Below are 19,848 nucleotides of genomic sequence, written 5' to 3' on the forward strand. Positions count from 1 at the left end.
TTAAGCAAGAGCCCATTGTTTGCCATCCACAGCGATTAAATGTTTACCATTTCTACAGGACCCTCTTGTCTCATCTTAAGTGAGATGTGGGATCAATAGTGGCTCTGCAATTATTTGTCCATTGATAAAGCCTTCATTTCTTAAATGAGGTACATTTATCTGTGTCCTGACAATGATGAGGGAGCAGTACCAGTCAGCTGCTGCCTAGTCTAGCATTTAGCTCCACAGGCAGACGAGTGCCTGGACTTGGGTCAAATGATGTCCAACTTTCTTCCTATTGGCATTTCACTTTACAAACTGCTCTGATGGGAGGTTTGAAAAATCATCCTTGCTGAGTTCAGATAATAAAAACTAGCAGGACAAATGGGAAGTTTTGGTAAAGAGAAAACAATGGCTGATTTCAGGTTAAGTGAACAGTCTGTAAAGGTGGTGAAATGAAGAGATCTGTTGTGTCAGAAGATAGAAAGTATCCCATATAAGGCACTCATTTGGTTCTTCAAACATCATTTAAGTTTAGTCATTTAGCAGATTTAATTGCTGAAAAATTGATCTGAACTTTATTCTGTGATAGGAAGCAAATCAAAGAACCAGTGAGACAAATTTTGGCTCCAGTAAAAACAGTGCAAAATTCTCTTTGACTTTAGTGAGGCCAAAATTTCACCCCAGTGGAGCATGCCAATCTATTTCAGCCCCAGAATTAGAGAATTCAACAGCACATGTGGGATGGTGGGGTTTTTTTTTAATTTCTAATTCTGATTTATGACAAAGAAAGGAGTTTCCAAACTAATGTCAAATTTGGTAATGAAAATTCAAAGAGGCTGATAAACTGACACATTTGCATTTTCTATCTGTAGTGTATCTTGATTCAAACCAGCAATTATTAAAGACAAGGAAACAATTTGTATTTATTTTTAGGCCTACCTTTTGATAAAGTGTACTGTGGGCTATACTGGTTATATGCTATAGAAAAATTAGGTGTATTATTACTCTGGGATTATGGTAAAGAAATTGCATTATCCTCAATTTGGCTAGCTTTGGGAAAGCCAGGTATGTTTATTCTCATTTAGTGGTAAATTTGATAAACAGTTATACAACTATGGTATCAGCATATTTGTATAACTAGTTATAGTTTCTCAGATGTGCTCTTTCCATGTTTTGGACATAAGTTCATAAAGATAAAACCTGCAGAAGTAGTGCTAAAAGTAGGTTTAACACGCAGGTCTGTCGAAGATTTCTTTCTTCTTTCCCAGTTTTGCAACATGTGCCTGGTCACTAACTTTCCATCAACAGTGTGATTACAACTGCTGAATTGTCATGGCTCTGTCTTGGTTCTTTTTGCTTGAAAGAAACCTGTCAAATGCAACCAAGTAGTCAAGAAAATCCAGATTTGCATATCTCTTGAGCTACTGATTTTTTTAACAGCATATTTTCAGATTGTGGAAAAAAAATTGGCTGATATACCTGAGTTAAATTGTGGTTTGGTATGTTGATTACCTTCACTCCCTTAGTTATTAGGAATTAAGGGGAGAATACCTCTATATGTGAAAACACAGGAATGATGCCCCCACAAAACAGGCATGTTTTGGGGTTTGCAAATATGATGTAAACCTCAGTGAAAGAAGGGTTGGTAAGGATAATTGCTATCAGAACTGGTGTCCTGATTTACTTCAAAACAAGCTAACAGCTCAGGATAATTGAAATGGAGATTGATAACAGAAATTGGTATTTCTAGGCCACCTAAACAGAAGACTTGTTTCAAATAAATCGTGCTGGTAGATGGATTGCTTCTTTGCAATAAAATGCTTTGGCTTCACAAGTCCAGCTCATCTTCAAATAAAACATTCAATCAGCATTTAGTGTATCATTTGAAGCAAAGACAGATGTTGGTACAAAATTCAGACATGTCCACGAGAGATCAAGTAGGGGAAAAAGTGACTATAAGATGGCTTACCAGTTATACCAGGCTACACAACTGAAACTGTGAAGGGCAATTTTGATCACAAGACGTGTTTCTATTTGCTTTACTGGGATCACAGTTGTCCATTAGACTGGTTGATTTGTGTAATGCTGTTCTGGTGTGCAGTGAGAGAGGGAAGCAACATACGTTTGTTTATGTGTAATGAGGAGGTACGCAGCGAGGGAATTACCACAGAGGATTGACTCACAGAAAGATTGTGATTCTTTAAGAGAACCCTGATGGACTAGTGTAGTAGATTTGTAGATCATGTAACTGGATCAGAGTAATGTGATGGAATTTAAATTTAGTCCAACTTTCCTATGTCTTGACAGAGTAATTGACTGACCACTGATGGTGCAGTGAAGCTGTGAAGGAAGGGTTCTCTGCTGGTGGTTTAATGTCCTTATGAGTGAAGGCTCTTGTTAATCTAAAATACAGCTGAGTCCGAACCATGCACAAGAAGGTAATCTCCAGTGTGATCATGATGATTATGTTGGTTGTAAGGACTGATTTGTTCTCTGACTTTTTAACCTGTGGGAGCACAAGAGCTGAAGGACTGATTCAGCTGGCTATCCACTGAAAACAATAGTCCAGGTGTGATGGACTTGCTCCTCTCCAGAGATTGGCAGTGATTGGACTGAAGGATGGCATGAGGAACCACTGAGGGTAGACAGACAGACGATCACTGAAGTATGAAGACCCGTGGACATGAAAGGGGACTTTTATGTACAGAGAGGTAAGAACTACTTAGCTGTAAAGACACCTGCTTTTTATAACTGATGGAGGGAATTTAAAAGTTACCTAACTCTACATATATTAATACAATATAGAACTAAACTAAAGAGATGTCACACTTAAGAAACTAGTTACCAAACTATTCTGGCTTATTGAATAATCACGGAGTCACTGTATCGTTATGTACTTGGCAGTGTTGGTCAGATGGGCCCAGGCTAACTAGATGGCCCACTGGAGAAAGAGAGCGAGCTCCTGTGTCTGGGTGTATCACTCACTGGAGTGGGTATATGCACTTTGACTGCAGGAAGATGTGTGCACTGCTAGCCACAAAGGCTACAATAAATATGCATCTGTCTAAGCTTCAACAGCATCTTCTTTAATGCTACCATCAATCAAAAGCATTTTCCTGGATAAACCCTTTGGAACGTTTGACAAGTAGATTACGAACAATTACCTCTCTCATTTAAAATCTAGCAAGCAAAACTGATATGATTTAATTGTGTTTTGAAAAATTATTGTAAGTGCTTTGGGCTTTGAACATTATTTTACTGTTAGTTTACTAAGATAATCACTTCTGAAATGTTAGGAAAAAAGGCAGAGACAAAGTTCTTTGCCCTGAAGGAGACTGCCATCTCGCGAAGAGATAGACAATACGGTACAGCCGTGAATAACAAACAGCTTTACAAGGCAGCCTTATATCTGGACGGTTATAAAAAACAAACAGCTTCTTCTCAATAAATTAATTCTGTGGATTATTGACTTTGTGTTGCCTTTGAGAGGCTTTATATTAGAAATTTATTTTTCAACCAAGCACATTATTAAAGAATAATAGCAGTAGCTTTTATTGGTTTGGTTAAGACTGTGGCGTGAACATCCTTAGAAATGTAAAAAGGCTGGTATGTCTTGAAATGTTTTTCATTCCATTAAGCATTACAGGACCAGATTTTCAACAAGAGCCAGCTGAGGTTTTTGAAATTTTTTTTTTTTTAAGTGATATATTTTTGGCATTAAGACCAGTTTTCTGTTGAGATGCCTGAGAGATGTAGATATGTGTTAAATGCACCTAGATACTTAGGTACAATAATTGCTTCCAGTTATTTATGTAGAATTTGATGCTTAGCTAGTTTTGACAGCCCTGCTGAATGCCTACCAGTGTTTTTAGGCACTTCAATGTCTTCAAAAACCTGACTCACTCTTAGGATGTGAGGCATCTTATTAACTTCAGCCAGACAATTCATTCGTACTTTTGGGCACAACTTTGGGAAGGGTATCTATGTTTTTCATTTCAGTTTTGTCATCATTCTCGTTAAATATTTGTCCAGTCCTGTGGGTCAACTGGTAACATGTTTACATTTTACTCTTGGCAGAATAACATCTAGCTTGGACTATTAGCAAATTGAATTATGCAAATAAGGAACTAATCGGTTTCAAAGGTGTTGAACATTCCTTAGCTACATCACTTTTATATGCAAGTGATGTGACTACAAGGCTCCTATTAGCAGCAGAATTAGCTCTTTTTATAGTAGCATAAATGAGAGAAAAACTGGATAACCTGGCTCGGTACAAGCTTGCAAGGTATTCCTGCTTCAGAAGTTGAGCACACTACCTGGCAGAATTAGAAGAGCTAAAGGTGTAAGAATGATTCCTAAATCAATGCAAAGCACTTGAAAAGGTGCTGAAAGTGATCAAACAAAAAGGCCACCTAAATGTGAGAATTTTCCAAATGCACTTCGCTTATTTAGCTAATTTAAAATATCACTGAACTGAGATGAATTCTCTAAATATTTAATCAGAGGAAAGCTACAGGCTCTGTAGACATTTCTGTGCCACTGTCTAATGACTGAAAAACCTACTTATTAGGAATTAGGAAATCTGAATCCTTGTTATTAATTAGATTAATTCATAATAATTTCTGCAACAGATGGCTTGCTTTTCCTTATCTGAATCTAAGACGTGGGAAGTGATGAAGCCCTGAATACAAAATGTTAATAGTTACCAGGTAACTGTGTCCTAGACCTCTGAAGTACTGATCTTTTATGCTCCCTGTATTTAGAGAGCTTCATCTAAAATTTTCCAAAGCAGGTTCAAATTCTATAAACTCCACATGGAGGGACATATTTAAGATAGTAATTGATGCTTTACAGTGTAACCAAAACTGTTCCTTTTAGTCTAATTGCAATTGTATTATGATAATTTATTTGTAGAATTTTTTTCCTTTACAGAAGTTTTTTTTTTTTTAAACTGAAAATTAAAGAAAAACATTACTAACTGTCATCACTGCTGATATTTCTTTCATTGTTGTGTTTGGCTCAACTGCTCACTCTCTTTGTAGATAAAATACCTTTTGAGTAAACTGGGAGTTTTGGCTATGGAGGTATGGCTGGATCTGACCTTATTTATGTTTTTAAGTCTCTCCTTTCAACTGTCTGCCAGTAAATAAAAATTCACTGGGTGAAGGTTTATTTAGACCAGCTTTATTAAGTAAACAAAGTGCAAACCTGAAAAATCTGTTCCTATGAAGTCAATAGGAATCCATCTCCCTAAGCCTTTTTTTACTCCTGGCACTGGTGATTTTTCTTGACTGATTCATTGGAGGGCACTGGTTTAACAAATTTGTCTTGTATAGGTATCTTTCCCATTCTATGTCCTCTCCACTGTACAAAACAATCTTCCCTTTAATGGTTATTTCCTAGCCAGATCTGTCACAAAGCTATTACATTAATTTGCACTTTAAGAGTTCCTTTCAGTTTTAAAAACTATGAGATACATTCCTGATTTATGGATTACAATGTGACAGCCATCATATGCAAAGAAGTTTGTTTATACTTACCACAGATGCCTTTGAAAAAGAGGGATATTTCAACCATATCCCCGCTCCATCTGCTTTACATAACTATATTCAATATCATAGAAAAACATGGCAATCTGTATTTTCCACTGTCCTCTAGAATTTCTAATAGAATTTTATCCTTGTTCTGGAATATTCAGAAATCACATACATAAATACAGAAAACTTTAATACTCTGTTAAATTCCATAGGTTTTAGGAGTAATTTCCATAGAAACCCACTTTTAATCCTTATACGTAGTTTTCCTGCAGGTGATAATTAAAAAATAGTCCTCAGATTACTGTGAACCTCATTAAATATATTTCAAAAGCATGTTTTTCAGGAAAACATTAGGAAAAGCAAAATATTTTCATTGTTTTTAGAAAAAATAATAACACTATTAAGTAAGGTATGAAGAGTAGAGTGTACCTACCTAAACTAAACAGCACCAGGAATTTGAGACATACAAATTCTCGTAGATCAAACTGCAGGGAACGAAGCTTTGCTACTAGTTCTTGTGCATGGCTCATAAGATTGTTGAGGGTGGCTCCAGCTTGGGATGCTATTACGGAATAATCCACCTGTAAAAGAGAATTGTATTTCTCTCTGGTTGTCATGCCCGCAGAACCACTTTAAGACGTTTCAAGCAATCACATACAATTGGGATACTCCTGGATAAAAGAATCACTCTCAATTTAATGATGTTATCAAGTCAAGATGATTTTATATATAAACCTATTTTAAGACAATGGTATATACTGAAAATATTATTAAACTATATATCTTAATGGTATGTCACATCAGTGTGAATGCTGGTTTGTCTGTATTAGCTTTTTTTAGAAGCTTTATCTATGACAACTGCTTATGACACTGGTAGCTGTTATAACACTGTTAGCTTCCCATATCAGTTTGTTTTATTCATTTGGTGTCTCTTCTCATTGTAATTGTATGATCCTGCAAAGAAAGACTGATGAAATGAGCTTTGCACCTATGCTGGGTGTATTAGTCCAGAGGGACATAATGGTATTCATGGGAAATGGTCCAGTGTCCGTAACTTTGCCAGGAACATCTATTCAAGCCCAGAAATGTCGGTGTATTCCCACAGGAAACAGAGGTATTGTGTGGGTGGTTTCTGTTCTCCTTAGCTACACAAAATCCTGGTATTTGTGGAGTTGGTTCCAACGGACTTGTTCGGGCGAGTCCTCCCCTGCTAGCGAAGGAGGAGCAGGCAGGTGCGTGACACAGGCCAGCTGCACTTGCATTGTCCCGAGCAGCAACCACGGGGCACGAAATTACTTTCTCTGGGGCATAGAAAAAAGCAGGACTGCTCTAGGGGTCTGCTGCCCTTGTTGTGATGCCCATTTGTTCTCGGGGGAGGCTGACCTGTCTGTGAGCTTTCCTAAGTAACACTTGTATATAGAGATCCAACTGAAAGCTGGAATTAATACATATTAAAAAAGGTAATGTTCACAAGCAAAGTATGCTTAAAGCCTGTCATAGCGGACACACCCCTGGGCGATCCTTGAATCTCGGGCAACCTCCCCACTGCTTGCACTATGAAATTTTTCTGGCTAATGCCAGTCCCATTAAGGGGATGTTTCCATGCAGATGGCCGTACCAGCCTCTGCCATTCTGAAGATGTGCATGCTTTGTCACGGGATGGTGACCAGTGGAGAAGTGCTCGGGTACCGCAGCCTACGGGAACGCCGTCATGCGAAGGTGAAGCACGGGGGCTGGGGCGCGCAGGTGCTGAGACAGGGCTGGTGGCTGTGAGACCGGGCAGCTCCAGTGCAGCAACAGCAGCATGGAGCAGGGTGTAACTGGTGTATTGGAACCGGGGTGATCTGAGCAACTGCTTCAGCTGAAATGCCTTCAGCTCAGCCCTGTTTTCATCAATGCGTGTTACATAGCCCCTACAAGTGCCACTGTCCCATGAGAATGGCCAGGTGTGTTGCTTGCTTCTGTGTTGATCTTCTCCTGGCCAACTGGCTGAGATCTAAACGGGTTATTGATGCATTTTAAAAAATTCTTTTCTTGCCTGGCTGCTCGAATATAAAAACACCTTTCTCTTTTAGGAGCCTCCATAACAACAGGGAAATTACTAACCATACTTTGTGTAAGCACACATAAGTGAAGTCTCGCTCTAAACTAAGACTAAGCACAATGGTAAGTGCACACTTTGGGTTAATGATGTGTTTAAAGGTATCAGTGCTCTAATCCCATCTTTAAGGTCTCCCACGATGAAGTGGTTAATAAAGAATGGCCAGGTATCATCAGAGGAAACAGACCAATACTGCAAAATTTTGTTTTTCCAGGCACTGATGCCTTATAATCTGTTTTTTAAATGACTGTTAAGGAACATGTATTTTGAAATATGTTTTTTTGATTTTAAAACTATTGAATTGATTTTGCTTAAGTATAAACAGCAGTAAAGCAAGAAAAAAACTGAAAGACTTTAAACCTGACAAAATTTCAACCAGTAAAGATAGACAGATGATTGAAAGGAACTAAAAATGACTTCTCCTAGTGATGACCTTAATATAATCAATAGGTTACTGACTTTTAATTAGACATTTTTTTATATGCACTCTTAGTGCTCCCAAGACATTGCTTGAAGGCAACTGTACAAGAAAAATGAAGTTACACTTTTTGTATGGATGTTAAGAATAACACTGCTCCAACTCCGTAAAGCATTTAAAGTTGTGCTTATGTTTCAATTAAGTCAATGGATTATGCTTGAGTATCCTGTGAGGTAGGTTTTATCGCTTTCTTTTACACCTGGGAAAACTGAAGTAGTGACATTAAATCGCTTACTCAGGGCCAAAGAAATCTTTGACAAAACTAGGATCTATTCTTTGGAAGTCCCAGCCAAACCATCTTTCATAAACTAGTTTCTAGTTCATCTGTTATTTCTCTCTCTCTCTATATATATACATATATACATATTTCTTTATATATAAGATATATACTTATATAAATAATAATAATAATAATAAAAAAGTAACATACCTCAAATACTTTTTATTTGAAGAGCAGTTTAATATAGTGACATGATTCAACTACTTCATATTGAGAAACTAGTCACACATAAATATCAACTTTCACAACTTAATTTCCCTTTTGGAATTGTCAAGGGGGGAAAAAAGCTCAAAATCCCTCACTGAGGTTCCAGTTTGTGGGGGAAATACGCTATTCACTTCATAATAAGAAGTTAAGATGTCTGGATGTCAAGAATATCAGTGGCCTTAGTGCAACGATTATGCCATAATGGAAAAACCCAGTAGATGCCTGGATCTCCCACCATCCCTCTACTGGAGAGCTCTCAGGCAACCTGGTACTCTTTCAGGTGCATTTAATATTTGCAGCACCAGCAGATTTGTCTGGGAGGCAAGTCCTCATCTGCCACTCACCAAGAGCAGGCTGTATTAAATTTTTATATTTATTGACATTTCATTACCATAATTGACTGCAGTTGGTTCTCTAGTAGAAGGCACAGGGCTGCCTCCTAAGCAGGAGAATTGGTCCCTTGAGTAGGATTTGCAATTAAAAACAACGCAGAATGGATTTTTTTTTATTGTATAAATATGATGAGTTGAATTTTCAGCTTTAACTAGAGAATACTGGGTCTGCAGAAGGCTTTTTTCAAGAGTGAGCAAAATTATGAGTCAGTGGAAAGACGACCCCCAAAGGTGTCAATCAGTTTATACAAAATCAACTGTGCATAAAAAAGCTTCTGTTAATGTCTATTCTGAAAAAGTGGTCACATTAAAGAGTATGCTGTCTGGCTTGCTTGGTCCTGTATGCAGAAATTGATACTAAAAGGTGTATTAATCCTTTTACTTTCCAATTCATGATTAAAAATGCTTTTAAAAGACAAAGATTAAAACAACCTGGACTTTGAGCAAAATGCTTAATTGGAATTCTTAACATTTACTTTATAATGTACCATTAACTTCATTCCATAAAATCAAATCCACAACTGAAATAAATTATTCTTGCTTCCTAATTGATAGTATTACATTTCACAGTTGATTTTGATGTTGAAGATGGCATGTTGACTGGTATTTTTGAAAAGAGAAGCTTTGGTGAAGCTTCCACATTACCTAATTCAGAAGTAAAATGTTGGGCGTAAAGTTATGGCTGCACAGACAAATGGAGGTGTAAATTCCTCATGTACTGGTACACAGTGCTATCTTGCATGATGAATATAGTAACGATGAAGAAGTAATGATAGAGGGTTAATTGGGTTAGCTTGGTACCAAAGCAATGCAGACAGAACAACACTGGATAATTTACACTGCTGCCTGTTCTTGCCATTCTGCTACTTAAACTGGCATATTTAAGGTTAGTATTGACATCGCTATGTGTGTTATACTGCAGGCTGTGCTGTAGTATACCATTTGCTAACTGAAGTGCCTAAATCTAAAATTAAATACTTAAAACTTCTGCTCTGCTGCCACCTAACTTTGTGCTTAAAGTTCTCACAACTCCACCAGCCCTTTGGGTGCCAAACTGCCTCTAGGCATGGCCAGGACTACCCAAGTCATGACAGTGGTAAGTAACTGTGTATCCAGCTCATGCAACAGCTCTTTTTAGATTTATGAACTACGTGGCTTTCATCTACCTAAGGTAGCAAAAATACCAAAGGTGGGATTTGGTAGCAGGCCAGTGGCTGGAGCAACCAAGATATGGGAAATCTGGGGTCAAATCTCCAGTCCAAAAAGTGCATGAAATACATAAGGCTATAGCCTGGCAATTGGGACATCTTTCTAAAGTGAGAAATATCAAGTTTCTTCAGGTAAATCTGGCACATCTTGTAGATCTCTTCTGATCATGAGTATTGGGCAGAAAGTGGGGGACCTTTGGCTTGGTTTAGAGGGGAAGGATTTGCTCAGTGCTTAACTCTAGAAGGGAACTTCCAGCTGGGAATCTCAAGTAGAAAAATGTGCATAAGTCCCTTGGACAGGCAGCATTTGTGTCACCTCTCTCCTCAGCATTTCTCAAGGCTACCTCTTACAGTTACACCTAGTTTGCTGCTGGCCTTCCCTGCTCCCTGCGTTGCAGAGGTAAGGGCTGGGCGGATGAGGCTGCAGGCTCTGTGAGAGGGCAGGGCAGTACAGAGGCACTAGCAGCAAAGGAAAAGAAATAAAAAAGCTGATAGTATTAGTAAGAGGGTCATAACTTAAATGGGACTGCAGAAAGACATGGCAATACTGCGTATTTTTTCTAAATCCTTTTCTTGATACAGTTGAGAGTGACTTAAAAGTCCAAATCCCTTTAATGTTAGTGAAAGCAAGTTAACAGTGCTGAATGTTTATGAAAATTTATGTAAATGAAAATTTATGAAAATTAATATTATGAAATATTAAAACAATATATCATAGTAAAGCACTTGGAGTTCAGCAGCATTTAGATATTCAGCTATCAAATAATTTCTCAATTGATAAACAGAGAGGTAAGAGAAATGGAAGTGACTAATTCTGCAGGTTTTTTCTGACGTGAAGGTCTCATTTAACACAGTGAGATATTGTTCGAGGCAGAACGAAAGACAAACTTTTTTTACAACATGAAACTATACCCTGGGCTAAATAAATGCTGAGGCTGAAGGCCAGAAATGCAGGGAGCACTTGTGCTTTTTTGTTTTGCAAGTGATTTATCATGGTAATGAATGATTCTTGAAGCCAAATCCCTGGTTTCACTGGGCTCAGAAAGTTTCTGGTGGAGTCAGCTGGTGGCCCCTCTATGCCCACAAAACAGAGCCTAACATTTAATGGTGGAATCAGGTTCCTTCCTTCTTCTAAAATTTAATTGTGTTTGATTTCTAGGATATGACAGTGGGGTCATATGGCGTGTGGAAATGCTGTGTGGAACTATACCATCCATTTTCAATGCTTCAGCAAGCTTGCAACAGTCTCCAGAATATAGGATTAGAGTGATCTTACTTGTTGATGGCTGTTACCGGATACTGACTATCACCAAATGACATTCCTTTCAGCCAGAACAGGAATTGTGCAAGTAAGGAATAAAGCCCCTGCCGTGGCTGTGTACAGTACCTGTATAATGAACAAATGTTCTAGCAGACTAAGGTAGTTCAAGTTAGTGAAAGATTGATTTCATATTTAATTTAATAAATTCGATGACTGTGTGTTTGTGGCACAAAGGCAAAGGAGGCAGTGGGTGCCTAGGTGCAGCAAAGGGACCATCCCGTTCCTCCTGCTCTGCTCTGTGCAACCCTGGCCAGCACAGCTGGCTGCTGATGAAGGGGGGCTGCTCCACCACCGCTCCCTCCTCGGTTACAAACTGCGCGGAAAGCCTGGGGAGCGGCCCGCAATGGTCTGCCCTGGATTTTGAAGTCCTGACCCTGCTGAGAGCCTGTGAGTTGGCTCGTGTATGGCTATGTGAGTGGATGAGCCTTTCTCTCAGAAGGATGCATTCAGCACAGTATATAGCAAGCAAGTTAATTTACTATTACAACCATAATTACTCTTCCACTGTTTCCTGAAATATATATTTCAGTGGCAACTATAGTGGTTATTAAACTGATTTTGAGATTTTCATATAATTAATACTTTCATTAAAAACATTTAAAGCTGTATTTGTGTTACGTTTCTAAGCAAATGAACATGGAAAAACACTTTGAAGAGGTATCTACGTACAAAAATTGAGGAGCACGGACAAAACCAGCGGATATGCTTATATCAGGTTGGGATATATTAATTAAAATTGTGATGACTTATACAGCATAAGATGCTTGTCATTTTAACGATACACAATAATAGAAGATAATGAATTAAGTTGCCAGTGGACCTTTCCCCTAGGATGATGTTATTGTGTTTGCTAATTAGCTATAATATGCAAATAGTAACACTCCAAAGTACTGCATTTACTTTGTCTAACTTAGGTTCAGAAAAACTAGTACATCAAGACTGGAAAAATTCTATGCCCTGTAGTTGATCATATATAGATTCATTTATAGTAGATATATTTATGTTATAAAACACATAACAATAAAAGTGTTGTTAAGTTTCATGCAGATAGCTATTTTAATCAGTACCATTACATTTTCCACTCTAGTACTGCTGACTATTGGGTTCTTCAAATTATTAGTATGAAGACGTTAATGTGCAGAACATAGCTAACCTAGAGTACAATAGAATCCATTTCTTTACCAAAGTGTTGCAATGCACTTTGTGTTTTTTATACAGAGATGAGATGATATGGAATCACTGCAGAGTTTGAATATCCATAAACTGCATTAGAAGACAGACAATTACTGGAAATTTTTTGTGAATGTTTAGGTAACATCGCAAGGGCTGTGCTAACTCAGACTGTTTCTTCAGGAGCTTTTAACCATGTAAGTTCATTTCCCCTTATTACCCTCTTACCTTGCACAAATTTTTACTCTACTGTTTTAAATCCTTCCCATCAATGGCTGGATGTGCTCACTTTGGATCCCATCAGTATCACTACTCCAATCACTACTCTGCGCTTGGGGCAGACTGATGTGGTGCTTTCTTCTTTGAGTTGGGTCTCTGAACAATTTGTCTCTTGTGTTGGGCAAGCTTAAAATCCAATATGGGACTTTACATGAATTTATACAGAGAAATTAGTTCACTAGCATGGGACTGGAACTGGAATTTTAGACTTAAAACCATAGCGCTACGATGGTTTCATGGCAACATAGCAAAGCAAATGTAAATTGGGATCAGTTTGTTCACAGGTGTGTCCATAGCTACTTGGAAGGCTCAAAATGTTTCATGAATATTTGGACAAACCTGAATTGGGCACTTCATGATTATAACTGAATTTTGATGTGTTTTGCCTAGTTTAACTGAGAACATCTAGTTCAGCCCCAAAAAGCAGCTAGCATAATATCTTCATAAGGTGTGAGGCACTTTTAACAACTAGCACAACCTTGTTTTCTTTTCCTTTAGGCAGAAACCACTAGAGTGAGGAACTGTGCAAGCCTGGATACAAAAGAACAAATACTACACTGAACAGCAAAATAATGATTGCTTGACCTCATTTGTATCCATCTTGAATCAAATTCTGTGTTTGCTTGCCTATGTAAGGACTTCTAGATTTGGCCCCCAAATGCCAGTACTTCTTTTCTGCCAGCTACAACTATGAACCCTCACTGACTGCAATCACAAATCTAATGGGGAAAAAAAAAAAAAGAGACTAATTTTCAAGAACGTAAGAAGTAATAGCTTTCTGTTAGATATCCATTAGCTTTCTATACCTAGTAGATGACTAGTATATGTATTTTTAGTCATTTCTTAGGATGAACAAAAAAGCCTGTTTCCTTATCTACTTTTTTTGCCAGCTCCTTTCTCTTGTCCTTCGGAGGCATTCTTTCCTGTAACACTCTTGTAAATTTTTGTACAACAATGATACTTCTGCAAGGGTGATCTTTCTTTTTGACACAGTCATCTGTAGCCCACAGTTTGACAGTTCAGCTGCCTCTTGAGAACCCTTTCAGTGGCAAGGTGATCTTTCCTTGAACTTGCAAGCCTGTTCCCTAGACAAATAGATTCTCCAAAGGCCTCAGCAAATACAGCTACATTGGGATAGTAGAAGCCTTCTTTGCAAGTGGGTAAGTCTAACAGAGATTACATTGCCACAGAAAATTCCCCAGGCCACACATCACCACCTCTCAATAAGGCTGAAAGATCTACAAAGTATCCCATCTAGGGAGAGGTTCAAGCCACAAAATTCTGATCTAAATTGAAGTTAAATTTTGATTTGCTTCAAAACACAATACTGTCAAGATCTTGGTTATCTCTCATGCTCTTCTCCGGTGCTATGCTTTAGAATACAAATCCAGGTGGAAAGATGTATTTGTGTGATGGCTTTAACTAAATCAGTAGTTTCAACAACCTCAAAAAAAATGAGATTTAGGTGCGTTTTTGGATGGCCTTTTTCATCTGAAAGGCTTTGACCAAACTCAGCAGAGGGAACAATGAGTAGAGTGTAGGTGTGAACAAAATGAGCAACTTGTGTCTGGGCAGCCAAAGCTACAATTCATGTGTTGTGAGTTGACCGCTGCATGAAAATGCATGAAAAATGATATTCTGTACAGAGCTTTAGTATCTACCCTGTGTGTGCTGGATCTTGGAAGCTGGCAGTGCATTGCTGGTGTAGAAGATACAAAAGGAAAGTCCTCAAGTTGGAGGAATTAAAGTTCTATAATTAGAAATGGTCTGTTAAAATTAGATGGCACATGGCAAGCCTATGAAACTTGGCATGTGGAGAGTATATTGGCAATGATTTACAATTAACTACCACATTGCAAATCACTCCTTAGCTGTTTTCTATTATGAAATTTGGAGAGTTGTAAAATGCATTTGTGCTACTTTATTCCCTTTTGAAATGGTAATTGCTACTGCTGAGGGGCAGTACTTAGTGCAGAAAATGAAGTGTGCAGCATAGGGAGGAAGTTGTTTCTGAGGAACTGCTGAGGAATTGTAATGATCTGAAAAAACTGCTTTCTTGAAATGCATACACACAAAAGAGCTTAATTTATGAAACTCCAACCACATAAATAACAAAATAAAATAAAACACAGTCTTTTTTTGTGCAAGGGCCAATGCTTACTACTTTGTTGCTGACTGCACTTTTTCCCCATCAAAGTGGGAACAGTGGATTGACGCTGGGTAAAACTCATAAGCCAATGGCTTGAGGGAAATGCAGATGTATGGAAATATGATAGGAATGCCCTAAGGTAACGGGTTTTAAGCCAATGCATTTGAAAATTATCGAGTGTGCTTCTAACTACTAGCCCATTTTAGATACCTAGTATAGAACTGACAGTGGTATGGCCCTGGGGAGCTGGATAAAGTTTGACTTTTGTGTCTGAGGAACAGAGAGGCTGTGCAGCCTAAGTGGAGAAAGCAGGTATGTTCTAATTAAGTGGTGATAAGTTTCCCCCTACAGCTTCCCCCTTGATTGTGATTGTAAAAAGGACTGTGTTTATGAGTAGCTTTTATGGAAAGATATATTAAGGAAAGCAAGGAGTGAGGCTTCTGAGGTCTTAAATTTGTGAACTTGTGACAATAATCATGATCTTTCAGGTAATAAAGTAGGCTGTCTAGCTCAGGTCCTCAGTTTAAAGTTAATATCTTTGAAAGCCAGATGATTGACTGTAATTTGGCTCATAGTGCTTTGCTGGTAGCAGTAAATAAAAACATCTACAGCACTTTTCATCACAAGTGTCAGAGTGCTTTCCACACCTTAATCAATTAATTTTTATGAGATGGTGGCATGCTTATTTCCCTTTCTCTACTAGAGGAACTGAAAGGATCAGGGCAGCAACCAGAAAGTATGCAGCATTCAGTGCAATAGCAGAGAATCATAATGCCTGGGTCTAGAAGTGTGGCTTTCCAGAATTATTTTACAGTTAATACAAAGGAGACAGACACAGTCATAATTGTCCTTTCATAAATACATTTGAACTGGCGTTGCGTCTTAGAATGACAACAGACTGAGATGATGCTGCCAAGATGGTCCATCTTGACACTTAGGAAAAGAAGCAGTTAGATTGGATCAGCTTGGCTAAACGAGTAACTCGCAACTGAGCTGCGATGCCAAAAGGCAGTATACAGCAGCTGAAGCTGGGAATGGCTCAGAACAAGTAATTTAGAAGCACTGTCCAGGCATGTAGGGATGATGTTAAAAAAGCCAGTGTTCAGCTAGAGTTGAGACTTGCAAGGGATGTCAAATTGCTAGTTTGGGGATGAACAAGGAAAATGTGGGACTGCTGCTGGATTCAGCTGGTGATTTAGTGGCAGGAAGCACAGACCAGGCTGAGGTACTCAGTCCCACCTTTGCCTCGGTCTTTTACTAACAAGGTCTCCCAGGCTCTGTGCTTTGCAGCAAGGCTCAAGGAGGAGGAGAGTGACCAGCATCGGGTATAAGTTGAAAAAAAAAGAGATTTAGACCAGAACTAAGGAAGAACTTTCTCCCCATGAAGATGGTCAGGCAGTGGCGTTGGCTGCACAGGGAGGTTGTGCAGTTTCCATCCTTGGGGGTTTTCAAAGCCCAACTGGACAAAGCCCTGAGAAACCTGGTTTGAACAGGGGGTTGGGCTAGAGACTCCTTAAAATCCCTTGCAGTCTGGATTATTCTGTGATTTTAAGATTTGTGGCTCTGGCAATTCTAGATATTTTAAACCTTCTGCTTAGCTCACCCAGCTTTTGTCCATTTAAATAAAAGAGGTTCTTCTTTCACCTATGAAAATAATTTAAATAGATGATGTTTTAAAGTAAATGCTTTTGAATGACAAATCGCATACAACTCACGTACTGGCAAAATAGTGGCATTTCTGCAATACCTCAACTACCAGCGGTCTTTCTGTGAGCACGCACGCTACACACAGCCCAGCGAGAGCAGCTGCAGCTGGGCCCACTCCTGTAAGCAATCTGGCTTTTAATCTAGGATGACAGTGACCAGAGCTGAATGAAACCAGGACAATACAGTGGCATTTCGTGTAGAGTTCAGACTCTTTCCAGTTTCAAAACCAGCAGCCAGAGACTGCATGTTTACTTCATGTCTGGTGTCCCCCTATTTCTCAAGGAGACTCCGTGGTGCGTACTTGGGAGTATGTTCTCCAGCCGATAGCAAGCATGAAATGGGAAGGAGTCCATCCATAAGGAAAGGGACTGACTGTAGTGTTCTTGTTTGGTGTTCTCATAACATGGCTCCTTGCTCTCCAAGCAGCCTAAGTGCAAAGAGGAATGTACAGAAGATGATGGAAGACTCTGGGGGTGCTTGCATCAACTTCAAAATGACAAACTTTGGCATAGGAAAGTGAAATTGGGTTGAAAGGAGGATGTATTAAACCTATTTGACAAACCTGGGGCAAAAATGGATGCAATCAGTCCAATTTAGCCAGGTTTTAATTTAGTTGGAGACTATAATTCTGCCTGGAAATATACAACTTCCAAAACCAGCTTGATGATTTGCAAGCAGTACATTTAATAAGCATCCTGCTACCTGTTGTCCAACAGTGATGAAATGCTCTGCTTTGCCTTGAGATCATGTACAGCTGGGGTTTTTTTTTTGCAAGAAAAGATAAAAGTGGCTAATGAGGTAAGAATTATTACTGTGGAAAAATGGGGACAATGGCTAGAATTTAAGGGTATTTAGATGTCTCTAATGATTTCAGTGGGACTTAGGCACTCAGTACCTTTAAAAACTAGCTAATCACATAACAAATGAGACGCTAATTTAGCAATTCTCTCAGGAACAGAAAACTGTCAATATACTTATAGCTTTATTAACAAAGGAATAAGCAAGCACCCTGTGTGGTAAATAAAATAGTTGCTGGTACAATTGTCCATGTTTTGCAGATGATGAAATGGAAAGGGGATCAGTCATTTTCTCAACAGCACCAATATAAATCAAGAGTAATGAAACCAATTTTTGCTCATATAATTAGGGAGTACAACTTTATCTCAGATAGATTAGTGACTTTCCACAAAGGTGCAGGAGTCACTTCCATAGCTAGAATTTGAATTTGCCCACTTATTTTCTTGGACAAGTTGATCATTTCTCACTTCCATTGTACACCTTTTAATCATAAATGCAGACAGTTATTTCTCCTTCTGATTCTTACAAACACTTGTTCTTAGTGTTAAGAAACAGCTACAGTTTTAAAATTATAATTAAAGCTGTAAGCAGATTCCACAACATGCAGACACAAATGATGTATCTTAGAAAAAGAAGCTCTTTCCCATGTGTGCATAAATTGAGGCAGTTCAGTTTGCAGCTACTTAAATACCAATGGGCCATCATTGGTTTTCACTTTGAATCAGGAACATAATGTACAAGCACACTTCGCTTTTCTTTGATACTGTGATTTTTTTTTTCTGTTAAAACCAGAATAAGAATCTTAGGAATAAGGTTCTTATTTTACTGTCAAGTTCTTTGTGCTTTGGAAAGTATGAGGGAGACAAAACTTCCTATATCCTTTGGGTTTTCTCACAGTTTTCCTAATATTTGCCTCCTTATTGCTCTTGCATTTTGGGAGATCTATGCATCTGACACCTGAAGAAAATTAACCCTTGGAAAGCTGTGCAAAAACTGCAGGGTGCATATCCTGAGACAGCTCCTGAGACAACACCTGCATTTATAGCCTATGGACTGAATAATTTTCCTGGGATTAGATATCTCAGCTCCCCAGTTTCTCACACATGTGCATACTTCTCTAAAAGCAAGATATTTCTGAGGTAGTACCTGCAGGTTCTCTAAGTTTCTGACCCAGCTAGTGATTCGTTTGAGTAAACCACAATTCTGAAGGGAAAATAAGTTATAATTGCTTAGACCTAAAGCATCAGGTTTGGAAGTTTTGTTGTTGTTGCTGCTGTCAGAAACCATTTTAGCCCCAAGGAAATACAACTTCTCGAGAAACACTTTTCATCTGCTATTTTTCAATCACTGAAGTATACAAGTATATTTGAAAAGCAAAATGCTTATGATTATATCTGCTTTTATAAGTTTAACTGTAATCAGCAGACTAGGAACAGAGTGCACAAGTCGTTTTATCTACATTATTTGTGGAGAATCTCTGAGAACACAGGAGTGCTTCTGACCTAGTTAAACTCCTGCTATTTTGAAAATGATTATTAAAAAGCCATCAATACTTCTCCTAGCCCACATACTCACTTGTTGCCCGGTAACCAGAAGGATGGAGCCTTCTTTCCCGTGTACCACTTGCCGGTAAATGTGATCTAGAATTAAGAGTTCACTCCAGCAGTTCTGAAGCAACTTCATTTGGTCATCAACCTGTAAAGCAAACACGAACGTTGGTGGCGTCACTCTGGGAGTAAGTCTTACATCATACTACGGAGTCAGTCCTTCTTCAAGCGTCTGGTTAACATCGTGAGAACAGGAATGCTATCAAAAATTATTCATCCACAAAATTGCTATTCTCAGCTGAATAAATAGGGCACTGCTGAAACCCTTACCCATAAAATGTATAGAATATTTACTACTGATTACATTCTAGGAAAGCAGAACTACAGCATTATTATGCAAAGTAATAATAATAGTATATTTATGAAATGCTCATGGAAATGGGATATTTTTTTTACCCAAGACAAGAATAGCAGAAATAACGCTGATGTGAACTTTCCCATACACTTCATCCTTGAACCTCAACTTCTGGAAACAGTAGGGAATCTGTAGATTCAAGAGCATTATTGCTGCAACAAGCCCAAGTAAGAGATAGATCCCTTGCAAAGGAAAAACTGAAGAGAGAGGTAAACACTCCCTCTAAGAATGGTTGTGGTACTATGAAAAAAGAAAACTTCTTCATAAACAGAAGCTG

The 19,848-nt window shown here is 38.5% G+C and overlaps 1 protein-coding gene across 1 annotated transcript in view; it reads right to left on the reverse strand.

Annotated features, from left to right (window-relative positions):
* Positions 1 to 19,848, reverse strand: part of NR5A2 (nuclear receptor subfamily 5 group A member 2) — an 87,762-nt gene that overhangs the window by 24,164 nt on the left and 43,750 nt on the right. The window contains exons 5-6 of the mRNA XM_075156535.1: positions 19,185 to 19,304; positions 5,953 to 6,100 (exon numbers count right to left, since the gene is read on the reverse strand). Of these exons, the coding sequence (XP_075012636.1) occupies positions 5,953 to 6,100; positions 19,185 to 19,304 (268 nt within the window). The remainder of the gene's footprint in view (positions 1 to 5,952; positions 6,101 to 19,184; positions 19,305 to 19,848) is intronic.

This window comes from Calonectris borealis, chromosome 8, assembly GCF_964195595.1.
Source record: "Calonectris borealis chromosome 8, bCalBor7.hap1.2, whole genome shotgun sequence".
Classification (NCBI taxonomy): Eukaryota; Metazoa; Chordata; class Aves; order Procellariiformes; family Procellariidae; genus Calonectris; species Calonectris borealis.